We start from the raw sequence: 19,788 nt of genomic DNA, 5'->3' as shown, positions 1-19,788 counted from the left end.
CGTTTTCAACAAAAACATACTAAATAACATTTGTGCAGTCTATGAATTTGTTCTAAGAAATAGAATTGCCTCCATCACATCCTCCTTCATAGATGACCTCAAATCTGACCTAATAATTTTAAGGCCAGAGAACAACCTCTCTACACTAACTTGGGTTGGAGGCAAAGCCGTAACCAAATGGGCAACATCTCTAACAATTTCCGGAATTGCCTCATGCACAGTCAGTTTTGATGAACGGTTGAATTTTTCTATTTTCTTTGAGAGCAAGTGAAACATTTTGCTGAAATATGGTCAATCTGCTTGCTATAGGAGACGGAGTGAAACCTTTTTCCTTGCGGCAACACTTTGACAAGTATTTGGATGACATGGAGCAGGCAAATGCCTCATCTGATGAGGATGAAGATATGGCAGCAGTAGCACTGTCAGGACCCAAGTCCTCTTGCGTCTGGCAGTCCTCCTGTAGGCCACTCATCCTAACTGCTACCTCAGTCAGAGCTTCTTTTCCTTTTGTAAGCTGTTGATCATCAAGCAATATACGATGACTTGGGTCCACCTAAACAGCTGCCAGAAAATTTTTATTTTCCAATAGCTGTGTCTCTCTCCGTTTCATTGAAGCAGAAATGCCATCTGCGACTAAACCTCTTTGGGACAGGCAAAATCAGGGCTTCGGAGTCAGAGCTCATTTTGGTGGAGTCGGTATAAAATGGACCGACTCTGACTCCTAAAATATAAAATAAATTGGGTCCAGTAATTCAATGCAGAATGTGCTGAATATTTTTTCATAGCAATTTGGGAAAGTTATGAAATGTCCTATAAATGGCTGTTTTATTCCTGATCTAAGGCTACATTCACACACAGCGTTTTTCAGCTGCAAAAGCAGATCAGCTTTTTAAAAAACCGCATCACCTGAAAGGTTTTTGAGCTCATAGATAATGTTTTCAATAGCAAAAGCAGATTAGAAATCTGCTCTATCTATTTATCCATGTCTGTCTATCCATACCTTATCTGTACCTAAAAGAATGAAAGCCGGGTAGCACACAGACGTAACACTCCTTTTTTTTTTTTTTTTTTTCATAGCACCAGTCAGGTACACCTCATAGCTGCCCAAAAGGACGCCCAGGACAGGCATTGCTCGTCTTCAGTAACACATCAACATCAATTGATAGTTAGAATAAATAGACTGCATTCATCACCACATCTTCTTAAGGTGCAGGCTTTATTTTAAAGTGTATGGGTGGGAGCGCGAAGTCTCGCGGTCATTCGTGCAAAGGATTACTGGGACCGGAGCCTGGAGAGAGGAATGCTGCGCGGGACGTCGGAAGGTGAGAATAACAATATTTTGTGTTTTAATTCTATTTTTTTACAGCTGATCGCTGGTCTCCCGCCTGTCACACGCAGCGATGCGTGCTGGCCAGCGGGAGACCAGCGACCAAAAAAATGTCCAGAGGTTTCTTACAGCGATACCGGCAGGGGGGCCACTCGCTGATCGCTGTCATACACAGCGATCTCGCTGGTGAGATCGCTGTTACGTCACAAAAAGTTGTGACTCAGCAGCAATATTGCTACCAAGATTGCTGTGTGTGACTCCCGCTTTAGCTCTGTGACAAGGAGCATTATCATCCTGGAAGATATAATCCCCTGAAAACAGGTGTTGAACAGAATGCAGCATTTTCTTATTAAGGATGTCTATGTATTTTTTTGCATTAACCATACCCTCCACAATATGAAGCCTTCCAACACCATTGGCTGCCATACAGACCCAGACCATTACTTTCATCGGATGATTCACAGAGATGCTCAAACACTCTGGCTTGTACTCTTCATGTGGGAACCTTCTCACATAAGACTTGCCATCATTTCCTAAAATGCAAAAAGTGCTTTCATCACTAAATATCACTTTTTCCCACTCCTCCTTCCTCCATTTTAGATAGTTCAATGCCCACAGTTTTCGCCTTTGTCTTTGTATGGCTGTCATCAATGGCTTCTTTCGGGCCTCGCACCCTCTCAATCCTGCTTCCAAACATCTCTTCCTAACAGTTGATGTTGCTACCTCAATATTGCACTTTTCTTGCCATTCTCGCAGCAGCTGAGGAGAGGTGAGCTTTCGATTGGCAAGGGATGTTCTTGTCAGTACTCTATCCTCCCTTTTAGTTGACTTTCTGGGCCGACCAGATTTCAATTCCCATATTGTTGCAATAATTTCAGGCAAAACTGCTTCAAAAGCTAAAAATATTACAGGGAGAGAATGCAAAATTGTATTCTGAACAAAACCATATATAATATGTCATATTAGCATCGAAGATATTCGACAGAAAACGTTTAAAACTTGAAAAATCAATTTATCCTATGCAGGACGTTTGAACACCACTGTATTTGTGTGTGTGTATATGTGTATGTATGTGTGTGTGTATGTATATATATATATATATATATATATATATATATTCTCAGTACAGACCAAAAGTTTGGACACCTCATTCAAAGAGTTTTCTTTATTTTCATGACTATAAAAACTGTAGATTCACTCTGAAGGCATCAAAACTATGAATTAACACATGTGGAATTATATAATTAACAAAAAAGTGTGAAACAACTTAAAATATGTCTTATATTCTACGTTCTTCAAGGTAGCCACCTTTTGCTTTGATTACTGCTTTGCACACTCTTGGTATTCTCTTGATGAGCTTCAAGAGGTAGTCACCGGAAATGGTTTTCACTTCACAGGTGTGCCCTGTCAGGTTTAATAAGTGGGATTTCTTGCCTTATAAATGGGGTTGGGACCATCAGTTGTGTTGTGCAGAAGTCTGGTGGATACACAGCTGATAGTCCTACTGAATAGACTGTTAGCTGCTTTTTTTTCTTGCCATAATACAAATTCAAAGTAAAGAAAAATGAGTGGCCATCATTACTTTAAGAAATGAAGGTCATTCAGTCCGAAGAATTGGGAAAACTTTGAAAGTGTCCCCAAGTGCAGTGGCAAAAACCATCAAGCGCTACAATTAAACTGGCTCACATGAGGACCGCCCCAGGAAAGGAAGACCAAGTCACCTCTGCTGCAGAGGATAAGTTCATCCGAGTCACCAGCCTCAGAAATCGCAGGTTAACAGCAGCTCAGATTAGAGACCAGGTCAATGCCACACAGAGTTCTAGCAGCAGACACATCTCTACAGCAGCTGTTAAGAGGAGACTTTGTGCGCAGGCCTTCATGGTAAAATAGCTGCTAGGAAACCACTGCTAAGGACAGACAACAATCAGAAGAGACGTGTTTGGGCTAAAGATCACAAGGACTGGACATTAGACCAGTGGAAATCTGTACTTTGGTCTGATGAGTCCAAATTTTGAGATCTTTGGTTCCAACCACCGTGTTTTTGTGCGACTCAGAAAAGGTGAACGGATGGACCCTACATGCCTGGTTCCCACCGTGAAGCATGGAGGAGGAGGTGTGATGGTGTGGGGGTGCTTTGCTGGTGACACTGTTGGGGATTTATTCAAAATTGAAGGCATACTGAACCAGTATGGCTACCACAGCATCTTGCAGCGACATGCTATTCCATCCGGTTTGCATTTAGTTGGACCATCATTTATTTTTCAACAGGACAATGACCCCAAACACACCTCCAGGCTGTGTACAGTTGTAGCCAAAAGTATTGACACCCCTGCAATTCTGTCAGATAATACTCAGTTTCTTCCTGAAAATGATTGCAATCACAAATTCTTTGGTATTATCTTCATTTAATTTGTCTTAAATGAAAAAACACAAAAGAGAATGAAGCAAAAAGCAAATCATTGATCATTTCACACAAAACTTCAAAAATGGGCCAGACAAAAGTATTGGCACCCTCAGCCTAATACTTGGTTGCACAACCTTTAGCCAAAATAACTGCGACCAACCGCTTCCGGCAACCATCAATGAGTTTTTTACAATGCTCTGCTGGAATTTTAGACCATTCTTCTTCGTCAAACTGCTCCAGGTCCCTGATATTTGAAGGGTTCCTTCTCCAAACTGCTATTTTTAGATCTCTCCACAGGTGTTCTATGGGATTCAGGTCTGGACTCATTGCTAGCCACCTTAGAAGTCTCTAGTGCTTTCTCTCAAACCATTTTCTAGTGCTTTTTGAAGTGTGTTTTGGGTCATTGTCAGGCTGGAAGACCCATGACCTCTGATGGAGACCCAGCTTTCTCACACTGGGCCCTACATTATGCTGCAAAATTTGTTGGTAGTCTTCTGACTTCATAATGCCATGCACACGGTCAAGCAGTCCAGTGCCAGAGGCAGCAAAGCAACCCCAAAACATCAGGGAACCTCCGCCATGTTTGACTGTAGGGACCGTGTTTTTTTTTTTTTCTTTGAATGCCTCTTTTTTCTCCTGTATACTCTATGTTGATGCCTTTGCCCAAAAAGCTCTAGTTTTGTCTCATCTGACCAGAGAACGTTCTTCCAAAACGTTTTAGGCTTTTTCAGGTAAGTTTTGGCAAACTCCAGCCTGGCTTTTTTATGTCTCAGGGTAAGAAGTGGGGTCTTCCTGGGTCTCCTACCTTACAGTCCCTTTTCATTCAGATGCCGACGGATAGTACGGGTTGACACTGTTGTACCCTCGAACTACAGGGCAGCTTGAACTTGTTTGGATGTTAGTCGAGGTTCTTTATCCAACATCCGTACAATCTTGCATTGAAATCTCTTTTCAATTTTTCTTTTCTGTCCACATCTAGGGAGGTTAGCCACAGTGCCATGGGCTTTAAACTTCTTGATGACACTGCGCACGGTAGACACAGGAACATTCAGGTCTTTGGAGATGGACTTGTAGCCTTGAGATTGCTCATGCTTCCTCACAATTTGGTTTCTCAAGTCCTCAGACAGTTCTTTGGTCTTCTTTCTTTTCTCCATGCTCAATATGGTACACACAAGGACACAGGACAGAGGTTGAGTCAACTTTAATCCATGTCAACTGGCTGCAAGTGTGATTTAATTATTGCCAACACCTGTTAGGTGCCACAGGTAAGTTACAGGTACTGTTATTTACACAAATTAGAGAAGCATCACATGATTTTTCGAACAGTGCCAATACTTTTGTCCACCCTCTTTTTTATGTTTGGTGTGGAATTATATCCAATTTGGCTTTAGGACAATTCTTTTTAATTAAATGAAGATAATAATACCAAAGAATTTGTGTTTGCAATCATTTTCAGCAAGAAACTGAGTATTATCTGACAAAATTGCAGGGGTGTCAATACTTCTGGCCACAACTGTAAGGGCTATTTGACCAAGAAGGAGAGTGATGGGGTGCTACTCCAGATGACCTGGCATCCACAGTCACCAGACCTGAACCCAGTCGAGATGGTTTGGGGTGAGCTGGACCGCAGAGTGAAGGCAAAAGGGCCAATAGGTGCTAAGCATCTCTGGGAACTCCTTCAAGACTGTTGGAAGACCATTTCCGGTGACTACCTCGTGAATCTCATCAAGAGAATGCCAAGAGTGTGCAAAGCAGTAATCAAAGCAAAAGGTGGCTACTTTGAAGAACCTAGAATATAAGACATATTTTCAGTTGTTTCACACTTTTTTTTATTATATAATTCCACATGTGTTAATTCATAGTTTTGATGCCTTCAGAGTGAATCTATAATTTTCATAGTCCTGAAAATAAAGAAAACTCTTTAAATGAGGTGTCCAAACTTTTGGTCTGTACTGTATATATGTAATCGATATTACACAGTGTATTACATATTTACAATTTATTAGTTTCTTATGTTCTAAAGTTGTATTCCAATAAATATATTATGTTCTATCTAAATATCTTGATTATTGTATCATTAATGTCTGATTTTCACATTGTACTTCAATAAATTTTTCTCTTAAATATAAACAATATATGTTGGAGTTGGAGTCGGTGTAAGGAAAATTGAGGAGTCGGAGTCGCAGGTTTGGCTTACCGACTCCACAGCCCTGGGCAAAAAAGCAAGTTCTTCCACTCCCTTATGAAAATGCCAGGAGTTAAATCCTCAGCTTGTAATTTTTTAGTCACAGTAAATGGGTGATTAAGCAATTCCTTCAATTCAGCCACCGGTGTCCATTGACCTTCATTTAGGGTTACCTGAGGGTTCGCCTTATCTATAAGAAATGGTTTTAGTTCAAGCAATCGCTCAATCTTTAAATAAGTGCTGTTCCACCCAGTGGCTTGATCGACAATTGCCCCTTTCCCAGCACGTCTCTTCAAGATGTCATCAATTTTAGGGGTTCTGGTGGCAATAACTAATTTCCTCACTTTTCCAATCAGAGTTCCAGCATGTCCTTCTTGCAGACTATCTTATTGCCAGCTGCATTGTGTGCACAACACAGCGCATGTGATGAATAGGAAAGTGTTTTGAAGCAGCTTCAACAAGTTCATCTATTTCTAATGTATAATTTTGCTGTTCTTCTGTTGTAATATCTGTTTGTTCCTCAGTTACATGAACAGCACTGTGGCCTTCCATCTCAAACATACTGCATCCTAAATTTTCTTCTAGCTGTTGTTCATTACTCTCATTCATCAGTTTAATTGTACGTATCATGTTAGAAGCATTTTCCGTTACAATAGCAAGAACCTGTTCTTGTGTGAATGTAGCCTTAGATCAGGAATAGAACAGCCATTTATAGGACATTTCATAACTTTCCCAAATTCCTATGAAAAAATATTCAGCACATTCTGCATTGAACTACTGCACCCAATTTATTATATATTATAGGAGTCGGAGTTGGTCATTTTATTCTGACTCCGACTCCACAGCCCTGGTTCTTACACCTCTCAACTGTAACGTTTGACCACTCTTCTTTTGCAAACTGCTCCAGGACTCTCATATTTGAAGAGTGCCTTTTCCCAGCAGCAATTTGAAGATCTCTCCACAGGTGTTGAATTGGATTTAGATCCAGGCTCATTCCTAGCCACTTCTGAACTCTCCAGCGCTTTGTTTCCATCTACTTCTGGGTGCTTCTTGAAGTACCGTATGTTTAGGGTCATCCTGCTGGAAGACCCATGACCTAGGAAGCAACCTCAGCTTGCTGACCCTGTGCACTACATTGTGACCCAAAATCCTTTGGTAATCTTCAGATTTCATGATGCTTTGCACAAAGACAAGGCACCCAGTGCCAGCAAGAGCAAAACAATCCCAAAGATGTGCTTTACCAAAAAGCTCTTTCTTGGTCTCATCTGTCCAAAAGTCACTTTCTCAGGATTTTGGCTGACTTGCACACATTTTGGCAAACTGTTGTTTAGCTTTATTACGTCTCTGTGCAGATAGATCGCACTAAGGCTGTGTTCACATCGCGTTAGTGCCATACGTTTAAAGCAGGGGTCCCCAACCGCCGGTCCGCGGCCCAGCACCGGGCCGCTGCAGTGCCCTTGCCGGTCCGCGGACACAAGGGGAACCAGGGGCAGTCAGTGGCGTAGCGGGGGCTGGGGCGGCGCGCAGCAGTTCTTAGCGGCGGCCAGGGAGCGATCAAGCAGCTCCGCTGCCTGCAAGAGGGAATAGCAGGAGCGGAGCTGCAAGGACCCGTCCAGCTTCCTGCCCGCCGCCCGCGCTTCCTGTCTCTGACTGACACAGAGAGGAGCGCGGCCGCTGCTGTGTCAGAGCGAGGAAGCGCGGGCGGCGGGCAGGTGAGAGGAGAGAGGTGGTGTATGTATAGTGTGTGTGTGTGTTGGTCTGTGTTTGTGTGTGTGTGTTGGTCTGTGTTTGTGTGTGTGTGTGTTGGTCTGTGTTTGTGTGTGTGTGTGTGTGTGTGTGTGTGTTGGTCTGTGTTTGTGTAGCCTGGCCCTGGAGGAGATGGGGACATGAGGAGAAGGCCATGAGGGGAGTGATGGAGAGACGGCAGTGATGGGGTGAAGGCAATGATGGGGAGAGGGGAGTGATGGGGTGAAGGCAATGATGGGGAGAAGGGAGTGATGGGGTGAAGGCAATGATGGGGAGAAGGGAGTGATGGGGTGAAGGCAATGATGGGGAGAGGGGAGTGATGGGGTGAAGGCAATGATGGAGAGATGGCAGTGATGGGGTGAAGGCAATGATGGGGAGAGGGGAGTGATGGGGTGAAGGCAATGATGGAGAGATGGCAGTGATGGGGTGAAGGCAATGATGGGGAGAAGGGAGTGATGGGGTGAAGGCAATGATGGGGAGAAGGGGGTGATGGAGCACTTATTCAAAACCTATGGTGAGTTGAGTCACATTATAAATGTTATTTAATTATAAGTATGCACTGCTACACTACAACCGTGTCCATAGCGCCGCCCCCTTATGACCAAAGCCCCGCCCCTGCCACACCTCCATCCCCGCCCTGCCGGGCCACGGAAGAATGGTCTTGCTTGAAACCGGTCCCTGGTGCAAAAAACGTTGGGGACCACTGGTTTAAAGGATCTGTTAAATGAATGCGCTAACGATAAGCCCCAAATTCTTTTTTTATGTGATCGCGTTAACTCATGGTTGCATTGCATTGTCATGCGTTAGTAATAGAGTTCTATGCACAGCGAACGCTTCCGATAACTGTGCGTTTAACGTAATGTACCCAAAAACGCGGTAGACTGCATTCACAGGTGCATCACAAAATTATGGACTATCGCTAACGCATGCCGATTTTGACATGCGTTACACTAATGAAAGTCAATGGGTGCGTTAACGGATCCGTTACATTGCGATAGTGCCGCTTATGGGCAATCCGTTTAATGGATTCGTTACTAACGCGGTGTGAACCTAGCCTTACACTGATGCACCCTGAGCCTGCAGGACAGCTTGACCTTGGAACTTGATTGAGGCTTCTCATCCACCATCTAAACTATCCTGCGTTGCAACTTTTCATTAATTTTTTTTTTTCTGCAGTCCACATCCAGGGAGATTAGCTATAGTGCCTTGGGTTGTAAACTTCTTGATTTATGTTGGGCACCATGGACAAAGGAATATCAAGACGTCTGGAGATGAACTTGAGAAACAAAATTGTTGAAAAATATCAACACTCAAGGTTACAAGTACTCAGACGTTTCTCTTTCTGTTCTCTATACAGTCATATGTTAAAGTTTGGGCACCCCTATTAATGTTAACCTTTTTTCTTTATAACAATTTTGGCTTTTGCAACAGCTATTTCAGTTTCATATATCTAATAACTGATGGACTTAGTTATATTTCTGGATTCAAATGAGGTTTATTGTACTAACAGAAAATGTGCAATCTGCATTTAAACAAAATTTGACCGGTGCAAAAGTATGGGCACCTCAACATAAAAGTGACATTAATAATTCGTAGATCCTCCTTTTGCAAAAATAACAGCCTCTAGTCGCTTCCTGTAGCTATTGAGATCCTGGATGAAGGTATTTGTGACCATTCCTGTTTACAAAACAATTCCAGTTCAGTTAAGTTTGATGGTCGCCGAGCATGGACAGCCCGCTTCAAATCATCCCACAGATGTTCAATGATATTCAGGTGTGGGGACTGGGATGGCCATTCCAGAACATTGTAATTGTTCCCCTGCATGAACACCTGAGTAGATTTGGAGCGGTGTTTTGGATCATTGTCTTGCTGAAATATCCATCCCCTGCGTAACTTCAACTTCGTCACTGATTCTTGCACATTATTGTCAAGAATCTGCTGATACTGAGTTGAATCCATGCGACCCTCAACTTTAACAAGATTCCCGGTGCCGGCATTGGCCACACAGCCCCAAAGCATGATGGAACCTCCACCAAATTTTACTGTGGGTAGCAAGTGTTTTTCTTGGAATGCTGTGTTTTTTTTAGCCTCAATGCATAACGCCTTTTTGTATGACCAAACAACTCAATCTTTGGTTCATCAGTCCACAGGACCTTCTTCAAAAATGTAACTGGCTTGTCCATATGTGCTTTTGCATACCTCAGGCGACAATGTTTGTGGCGTGCTTGCAGAAACGGCTTCTTTCACATCACTCTACCATACAGCTTCTCTTTGTGCAAAGTGCGCTGTATTGTTGACCGATGCACAGTGACACCATCTGCAGGAAGATGATGCTGCAGGTCTTTGGAGGTGGTCTGTGGATTGTCCTTGACTGTTCTCACCATTCTTCCTTTCTGATATTTTTCTTGGCCCTGCCACTACTGGGCTTAACAAGAACTGTACCTGTGTTCTTCCATTTCCTTACTATGTTCCTCAAAGTGGAAACTGACAGGTTAAATCTCTGAGACAACTTTTTGTATCCTTCCCCTGAAAAGCTATGTTGAATAATCTTTGTTTTCAGATCATTTGAGAGTTGTTTTGAGGAGTCCATGATGCCACTCTTCATAGGAGAATCAAATAGGAGAACTACTTGCAAGTGGCCACCTTAAATACCTTTTCTCATGATTTGATACACCTGGCTATGAAGTTCAAAGCTCAATGAGGTTACAAAACCAATTTAGTGCTTCAGGAAGTCAGTAAAAAGTAGTTAGGAGTGTTCAAATCAAGAAAATGATAAGGGTGCCCATACTTTTGCACCGGTCAAATTTTGTTAAAATGCAGATTGCACATTCTCTGTTAGTACAATAAACCTCATTTGAATCCAGAAATATAACTGAGTCCATCAGTTATTAGATATATGAAACTGAAATAGCTGTTGCAAAAACCAAAATTGTTATAAAGAAAAAAGGTTAACATTAATAGGGGTGCCCAAACTTTAACATATGACTGTACTTAATGTGAGACACACAATGCAAAGATTGAGTCACCTTGGTTCGATCTGACACTGTGGCCCTCAGACTCGGTGCACCCGTCTTTATAGCGTCATTCTCATCTGAGCCTTTCATGACTGAGAAGGGAATCACTTCATCTAGGCTCTGATCAGTGAAATGTAACTACAACTCACAAAAGAACAGGTTCTTGCTATTGTAACTGATAATGGTTCAAACATAAGTACCATTAAACTGGTGAATAAGAATAATGAAGGTGAACAGCAGCTAGAAGAACATTTCACATTCAGTGTGTTGGAGATGGAAGGCCACAGTCCTGTCCCCATAACGGAGGAACAAACAGATATTGCTACAGAAGAACAGCAAAATGATTCTTTACAGTTAGATGATCTGGTTGAAGCTGCTGCTTTCCTATTCATCACATTTGTGTTGTGCACACACTGCAGCTGGCAATAAGAGAGTCTGCAAGAGGGACATGCTGGAACTCTGATTAGCAAAGTGAGGAAATTGGCTATTGCTGCGAGAACCCCTAAAATTGACACCATGTTGAAGAGACGTGCTGGAAAAGGGGCAATTGTGGATCAAGCCACTCACTGGGGCAGCACCTATTTAATGCTTGAGCTAAAACCCTTCGTTGTAGATATGGCCAACTCTCAGGTAACACTACATGAATGTCAATGGACACAGGTGGCTGAATTGAAGGAATTGCTTCATCACCCATTTACAGTGACTAAAAAGTTACAAGCTGAGGATTTAGCTCCTGGCATTTTTATAAAGGAGTGGAAGAACTTGTTGTTTTGCCTGTTCCAAAGAGGAGGTTTAATTGCAGATGGCATTGCTGCTTCAATGAAACAGAGATACAGCTATTAGAAAACAAAATTCTTCTGGCAGCTGTTTATGTGGACCCAAGTCATCGTATTTTTCAGGATGCTCAACAGCTTACTAAAGGAAAAGAAGGTCTGATTGAGGTAGCAGTTAGGATGAGTGGGCTACAGGACGGCCAAGAGCAAGAGAACTCGGGTCCTGCCAGTGCTGCTGTTGCCGTTTCTTCATCAGATAAGTTTCGAAAAGTATTTGGACGACATGGAGCAGGTAAAGTGTTGCCGCTGGGAAAAAGCTTCCACTCCCATAGAAAACTGACCATATTTCAGCAAAATTTCTCACTTGCTCTCAAAGAAGTAGAGGAGCTCAATCGTTCATCAAAACTGACTGTGAACGAGGCAATTCCTTTACACTCTGAAATTGTTAGAGATGTTGCCCATGTGGTTACTGCTTTGCCACAGTTAGGGTAGAGAGGTTGTTCTCTAGCCTTAAAATAATCCGGTCAGATTTGAGGTAATCTATGACGGAAGATCTGATGGAGGCAATACTTTTTCTCAGAGCAAATTCATAGACTGTATAAATGTTATTCAGTACGTTTTTGTTGAAAACTTTTTTTTCCACTTACTGCATAGTGTATAATAAATTGTAAATATGCAAAAGTTTTCTGTTCTAAAGTTGTATTCCAATAAATTTATTTTATATATCATAATAATGATTAAAAGCCTGATGTTACCATTTTACTACAGTAAATTTATCACTTAAACTTTAGGGAGTCGGTGTCATAGAAATTGAGGAGTCGGAGTTGGAGGTTTGGCTTACCGACTCCACAGGCCTGGTCATAGGTATTCAGACCTTTGCTCAGTATTGAGTAGAAGCACCCTTTTGAGATAGTACAGCAATGAGTCAGAGTTGTTCTGAAGCCACATCTTTGTTAATTTACCTATGTGCTTAGGGTCATTGCTTGTTGGAAGGTGAACCTTCGGCCAAGTCTGAGGTCCAGAGTATTCTGGAAGAGGTTTTCATCCAGGATATCTCTGTACATATAGTCATGTTAACTTCAATTGCAACCAGTCGTCCTGTCCCTGCAGCTGAAAAACATCCCCATAGCATGATGCTGCCACCACCATGTTTCACTGTTGGGATTGTATTGGGCAGGTGATGAGCAGTGCCTGGTTTTCTCCACACATATTGCTTAGAATTATCACCAAAAGTGTTATCTTCATCTCATCAGACCAGAGAATCTTATTTCTCATAGTCTGGGAGAGTCCTTCATGTGTTTTTTAACAAACTCTATGCGGGCTTTCATATGTTAGGTACTGAGGGGAGGCTTCTCTGCCATAAAGGCCCGACTGGTGGAGGGCTGCATTGATAGTTGACTTGGTGAAACTTTCTTCCATCTCCCTACTGCATCTGTGGAGCTCAGCCACAGTAATCCTGGGGTTCTTCATTACCTCTCTCACCAAGGCTCTTCTCCCACGATTGGTCAGTTTGGCTGCACGGCCAGGTCTAGGAAGATTTCTGTTGGTCCCAAACTTCTAAGGATTATGGAGGCGACTGTGCTCTTAGGGTCCTGTTACACTAAACGATGCACCAGCGATCCCGACAACGATACGACTTGGTCAGGATCGCTGGTGCGTCGCTACATGATCAATGGTGAGCTGTCAAACAGGCCGACTCACCAGCGATCAGGACCAGCCCGGAAGCTGGTATCCATGGTATATACCGGGTAACTAAGAGCGTGTCGCTTAGTTACCCGCTGTGTACCTTGGATACCAGTGTGTTCTTGCTGGGAGCTTGTATCCAGGGTAAACAACGGGTAACTAAGTGTGCGTGGCGCTTAGTTACCCGCTATTCACCCTGGATAGCAGCAGCTAGCGTCTGCTTACAGCGCTGGGAGCGTGATGATCGTTGGTCTCCCGCTGCCACACGCAGCGATGCGTGCTGGCCAGTGGGAGACCAACGATCAAAAAATGGCCCAGGACACTCCTGCACGATCAGCGATACCGGGCAGGGGGGGCGGGGGCGGTCGCTGATGCGTGCCACACACAGCGAGATCGCTGATGCGTGTCAAAATCAGTGACGCATCATTGATCTCGCCAGCGATCTCACGTAGTGTCAAGTACCCCTTAGGAACCTTGAGTACAGGAGAAATTCTTTTGAAACCTTGGCCAGATCTGTGCCTTGCACAGTTCTGCCTCTGAGCTCCTTGGCCAGTTCCCTTTGACCTCATGATTCTGATTTGGTGTGACATGCGCTGTGAGGTCTTATATAGCCAGGTGTGTGCCTTTACAAATCAAGTCCTATCAGTTTAATTAAACACAGCTGGACTCCAATGAGGGATTACAACCATCTAAAGGAAGATCACAAGGAAACAGGCAGCATGTGACTTATGTATGAGTGCCTGAGCAAAGGGGCTGAATACTTAGGACCATATGATATTTCAGTTTTTTCTTTTAATAAACTTTTTTGAATTTACCAAATGGCTGCAATGAAACAGTGAAAAATTTAAAGGGGTCTGAATACTTTCCCTACCCACTGTATCTAATGTATGCAGAGATCTTGTGGAAAATTTTTTTTTTTTTTTTTTTTCTCTTATGGTGGCTGAAGTCTAGGCTGTTCCCAAAGGAAATTGTTTTGTTTTATTTTTTTTATTTAAGAAATCAATAGTCCAATAATATATCTTAACAGAGACATCTTATTCTTTATTTAGCGCTCAATTTGTGTACTCATGAAAGTTTTTCTTCATTAAATACAAAAATTTACAATCACTGAGATATGAGAGGACAGTTGTTGCTTATTAGATTCTATGGAGGAGCTAGAGGCGGGCCCAAGTTCTCCTGATATGAGTTACAATTCTTCATAGAATGTTATAAGCACCAACTGTCACCTCGTATGTCCGTAATGGGAAAGTCTGTATTCACTATAGAAATTTTAGCCAGGAATTGAGAATTTTGAAAATGACTGATCAGTCCAGGAGGAGAAAATGGAAATGTTTAATTTCATGTGCACTGTTCATTTATAAGAAAACAAAAAAAAGGTAAAACGATGGTTGCTCTTTAAAGGGATATTCCCATGTATAAGAATCTATTTCAATATGTAGTAGGTGTAATAATAATAGCAGATCCCTCAGATTTATGATTGTATAGTTTTTCTGATGAGTTCTATATCCCTTACTCCTTGTGCAGTGACAGGTAGCGAGTTGCTAGTGGTTGTAACCATGGATACCTTAGGTCTTGCAATACTTGCACTTGAGGAAAGTGACATGGCGAATCAGGAAAACTATGCTACATTTCCAATTAGAGGGGTATTTTCTAATAGTCAGTGGTGTTTTTTATTATTATTATTATTATTATTATTATTATTATTATTATTATTATTATTCACATTGGGATGAGATCTTGAAGCTGGGGAATACCCTTTTTAACCTTTGTTCACGTCTTCGTCGTGGCTTCAGTTTCTAACAATAGCCAGGTTGAATAGGAATAGACTCTGCAATGGAGGTTCCAAAGCAAAAAAACAAAAGAGAAAAGCCTGAGATCATCATAGAACACATATGTGTTGTCCACCTCGCCTTCTGTATAGGAGAATTGGCAGACTCCTCTTCAGGATATCCAGCTCCATGCAGGACCCCTTCTGCCACCACCTGTTCCTTCTGTAGATGAGCTGGCAGTCAGAAATGCTCCATGAGCCCTCCATGTACTTACAGAAGAAATATTGTACTGGAAGGAACAGTGAAGCTCTGCAGGCTGGAGAACTCAAAAGATTTTCATTTAATTATTTATTTTTTTCTTTTTTCTTTTAGGAAGGACAGAGATAGAGATGACAGATCAAAGGACCGTGACCGAGATCGTGACAGAGACCGCGATCGTGAGCGAGATAGAGACAAAGATAAGGAATCTCGCGGTGCACCAAATCCTTCATATATCTCTGGAGGTGTTCAACCCGTAAAGCCGGCAGCGCTCCCACAGGGCATCAATCCTTTTACCAATTTACCCCACACACCACGTTACTATGACATCCTAAAAAAACGTCTGCAGTTGCCTGTCTGGGAGTACAAGGAACGGTTCACGGATATCCTCATGAGGAACCAGAGTTTTGTGTTGGTGGGAGAGACTGGTTCTGGAAAAACCACACAGGTACGAGTCTATATAATGCACTGCCAGATATGCAGCCTAAGACTATGTGCATACAACATCTTACACCCAGGTGAACCCACTGAGTTTTTCAAGTAGTAAACTTGTTTCTTTATCGCTTCATTGGGGGACACAGGTAACCATGGGTCTATGCTGTTGTCGCTAGGAGGCTGACACTAGGCAAAAAAGGAAAATAGCTTCACCTCCACAATATACACCCACCGACAGGCACAAAGTACCTCAGTTTTAACTTGGTGTCAGTAGGAGGCAGACCTGGATTTGATCTCAGATCCATCTTTTTCCTTTCAGGTCACCTGTTGTGTTGTATTAATGTTTTTCCCTTTCTATTTCAGGTTTTTCCCCTACAGGGTAACAGGGTGCAGAATTCTTCCCTAATTGTGTGCGACCAAGAGAGCAGTGTGTTGTCACCCACATCCGCCCACTCTCGGACCCGTAAGGCAGGACCTAGTCCCCCTGTCACCTTCATGGTTGTTCAGGGTGATCCCCGGTGACCGGTCCTTTGCCTTTTCCCCACCTCCCTCCTCGAAGAGGGAAGTCACCGGCAGTGGCCTCCCCCCTTTCTTGTAAGGGGTTGATTCAGTCTTCTGCACCATCCGGAGATGGTTTGAGAAGGACATCCCTTTTCTACCAGTGACCCTCATCCATCTGGGGGCTTCTTATGTCCTTGTCGGTGAAGAGGGATTCGGGACTCACCCTTACAGATGTCCTTTTCTCTGTCCTCTGCAGCTACCTGCCTGCCTCACTGTTCACCTGCGATACGACTCATCACTGAAAGGCTGTGGCCTTTTTTTTTTTCATCCCGGCTAGTGCTTCGTTAACGCCCCTTTCCTGTAGCACGCGCTACTGTACCCTATCAGAGGGATCGGTTCTCTGTCCTGGCCAGAGCTACCCCCTGCACTGAGCGTGCATATTCATTGTGCACTTTTCCACCTATCACGGGGCCTCCTCTCTGCCTGGGCACGCCCCCGGCAGCACAGCCAATAGCAGGGGCCCCTACTCCCCGACACCGGCCAGCACAAATCAGCATGGCCAATTTTCATGCGCGGATTAGGACCACCTTTTGCTGGTCCTGTCACTGGTAGTCCCGAGGTGTCGTGGCTACCTCTAGGTCCTTCTGTTAATATAGCCCCCCGACTTTGGGCCTTCTCCCGGATTCTGTGTAGCCACGCCTCATTATCGGCTCCTCTGCCAATCAGCGGTCGCCTACCGCTTAGCCATGCCCTCTGGCCGAGGGTTTGGTAAATCTGTGCATGCCTTCCGCTTAGCCACGTACCCTTCCGATGAGCGCGTATTTTGGCCTAATGAGAGCGTTTTTCTTTTTCCCTCTCTTCCTGTCACCCGAGGACCAACCCCCCCCCTTCCCGTCATGTTGTGTCCCTGTCTACAATGCGTGTGAAGAATCGTGCACTGTCCATCACGCTGGCTCCAAAGGGCACAACGGGTATCCATCACTGTCCTGCACAGATCTGTGGGTCATTGCATCCTGAGCAGGAGACAGTGCCATCTCTGTTATCAGGTAGAACCAGCCCCGACTGGTTGTTTTCTCTCTTAACAGGGACAGGCTCTCCCCAGCAGTAACCCTAGTCACTCACGTATGCCACAATCTCAATGATGACCATTCCTGTCTCTATAATCCACAACGCCTACCATCTGTGTATAAAAAACAAACAAACTAGAACTGACTTTTTTTTTTTTTTTTCTGCCTGGCCTGCAGCCCCCATCGTGCCTGCCCCACAGTCGCCCTCTAACGCCCGGGTCGAGAGCACTCCCCTCCCTCCGGAGTGGGCTGTTGCCATGTCACAGTCGGTCTCAGACCTGACAAAAGTTTCACAGTCCTTTGTCCAGGGCTTTGAACATCCTCCACATTTGTCTACTGCTACCAGTGCTCCGAACGCCTTTCACGGTGATTCGCATGCACCTGACCATGACTTTCACAGGGACAGATCAGGTACAAAGCAAAGGAAGCGGGTTCCTTCTAGTGATGGGCAGTCCGGCTCTTTTTGATGATCCAGCTCCCACGGCTCTGCTCAACAAAAAGCCGACTTTTTGGATCCTAAATGGATCCCTATTGCACATGTGTTCAGTCGTCCGAAACGCCGCCCTCCTGCATAAACCCCGCCCACTTTCTAGGAATCAATTTGCTGAGTGGTTGGAGTTTTGTTAGGGTGGGCGGAGATACGTCTGCCAAACACTGGGATTTTACGCCCAGTGAGAGCCATTCAGGGATTGTAGTGGCTCTCACTGGGGTGCCAGCTCCCATCGTTCACAGCAGGGAGCCGGCTCTTTGTGTCGGATCGTTCGCGAACGACGCATCACTAGCTCCCTCCATTTCTTCCCCTAGTTCTCCGGGTCCGTCTGCATCCTCCCTCTTCGGAGGCGGCTTTTGGGTCGGATGTGGTTTCCCAGTCTTGAGTCTGAGTCTGATACAGTCTAAACCTCAAAGATGCAGTATATGGTCAATAGCCTTATCTTGGCAATAACACAAATTCTGAACCTAAGGGAGGACGAGGCACCGGCTCAGGAGCATTCCTTTTCCTTCTAACGAGTGAAGCGCCCTACCCGGAATTTCCCTAATCACAGGAAATTTGAAAGAATTATGTCTAAACACTGGGGACACCCTGAAAAGCACTTTCCATGAAGAAAGCAGCTACACATTCTCTATCCCTTTAGCCCTGACCTCATTAATAAATGGGCAGAATCCCCTAATGCAAATCCGCCGGTTTCTCACCTGTCTTCCTGGACAGTCTTGTCTCTACCGGATGGTGCCTCTCAAGAAGTTTACCGATAGACAGATTGAATCCTTGGCTAGATCAGCCCCTGAAGCAGCTGGCGCTTTCTTCTGTCCTATTTATGCCTCCTCCCGGATGGCAAAGTCAATGTCGACCTGAGCAAGAACACTTCGTCAGGGTATTCTAGCGACAGCTCCTCCGGATGAGATGGCAGATCATATTGTCCATGCCAGCAAATACATTTTGACTGCTTCCTCAGATGCGGCCAGTTGTTCCGCCAGGGCTGCCATCAACATCATTGCCATATGCCGCATTCTCTGGTTGAAAGTGAGGCATGCAGAACCACAGAATCCCTCACTGGCCTTCCAAGTCTCTAGACTTTTTGGGTCCAAACTGGAACAAAAATTTTCCGATGCTACCGGCGAAAATAGTGCATCCCTTCCCCAGTCAGTCAAAACATCTTTTTAATAAAAAGAGGTCACTTCAGTTTCATTCCTTTCGGCCCCTCTCTGCTTCAGGGACTTCCGCCCAGTCTTCAGGTTCCCGCACCAACAGGTTCTCCTCGGCATAACGGGTCACCCCCACCCGGGAACTTCTCCAGGGTGGGAGGCCGGCTTTCTCCTCTTCCGGGGGAAGTATGGTTCCTTCTATGATGGAATCACTGATTGTGTGGATCAAGGAAATGCTGTAGATATAGTATATCTTGACTTCAGCAAAGCATTTGACAAAGTATCTCATACAATCTTAGTCATTTTTTCAATTAAGTATGGAATGGACAAGGCAACTGTTAGGTGGATCCATAACTGGCTTAGTGATCGGACCCAAAGAGTGGTCGTAAATGGCTGCACATCCAGTTGGAAGAATGTCTCAAGTGGGGTACCACAGGGCTCTGTCCTGGGCCCTGTATTGTTCAACATCTTTATCAACGATTTAGATGAAGGAATTGAGGGTAAACTGATTAAATTTGCTGATGACACAAAGCTAGGAGGGATAGCTAATACTAGAGAAGAGAGAGAGGATTCAAAAAGATATAAATAAACTGGAGAAGTGGGCAGCAACTAACAGAATGGTTTCTAACAGGGAAAAATGCAAAGTACTACATCTGGGCAATAAAAATGAAAAAAGCATATACAGAATGGGAGGAATAGGGCTAAGCAACAGCACGTGAAAAAGACTTGGGTATACTAATAGATCATAGACTGAATATGAGTCAACAGTGTGATGCAGCAGCAAAAAAGGCAAATGCAATTCTAGGATGTATTAACAGAAGCATACAGTCTAGATCACGTGAAGTCATTATTGCCCTCTACTCCTCTTTGGTCAGACCTCATCTGGAATATTGTGTCCAGTTTTGGGCACCACATTTTAAAAAAGACATCAACAAACTGGAGCAAGTTCAGAAAAGAGCAACCAGAATGGTGACCGGTCTGCAAA

General features: G+C 44.0%; 1 protein-coding gene across 1 annotated transcript in view; it reads left to right on the top strand.

The window, feature by feature from the left end:
• The window catches only part of DHX15 (DEAH-box helicase 15), an 82,546-nt gene that overhangs the window by 10,515 nt on the left and 52,243 nt on the right, over window positions 1-19,788 (top strand). The window contains exon 2 of the mRNA XM_073574679.1: window positions 15,274-15,607. Coding sequence (XP_073430780.1) covers window positions 15,274-15,607 — 334 coding nt within the window. The remainder of the gene's footprint in view (window positions 1-15,273; window positions 15,608-19,788) is intronic.

Source organism: Dendrobates tinctorius, unplaced genomic scaffold (assembly GCF_039654945.1).
Source record: "Dendrobates tinctorius isolate UK_male_01 unplaced genomic scaffold, ASM3965494v1 ptg000039l, whole genome shotgun sequence".
Classification (NCBI taxonomy): domain Eukaryota; kingdom Metazoa; phylum Chordata; class Amphibia; order Anura; family Dendrobatidae; genus Dendrobates; species Dendrobates tinctorius.
Note: the sequence above shows the minus strand (reverse complement) of the source record. Positions and strands in the feature narration are given on the sequence as shown.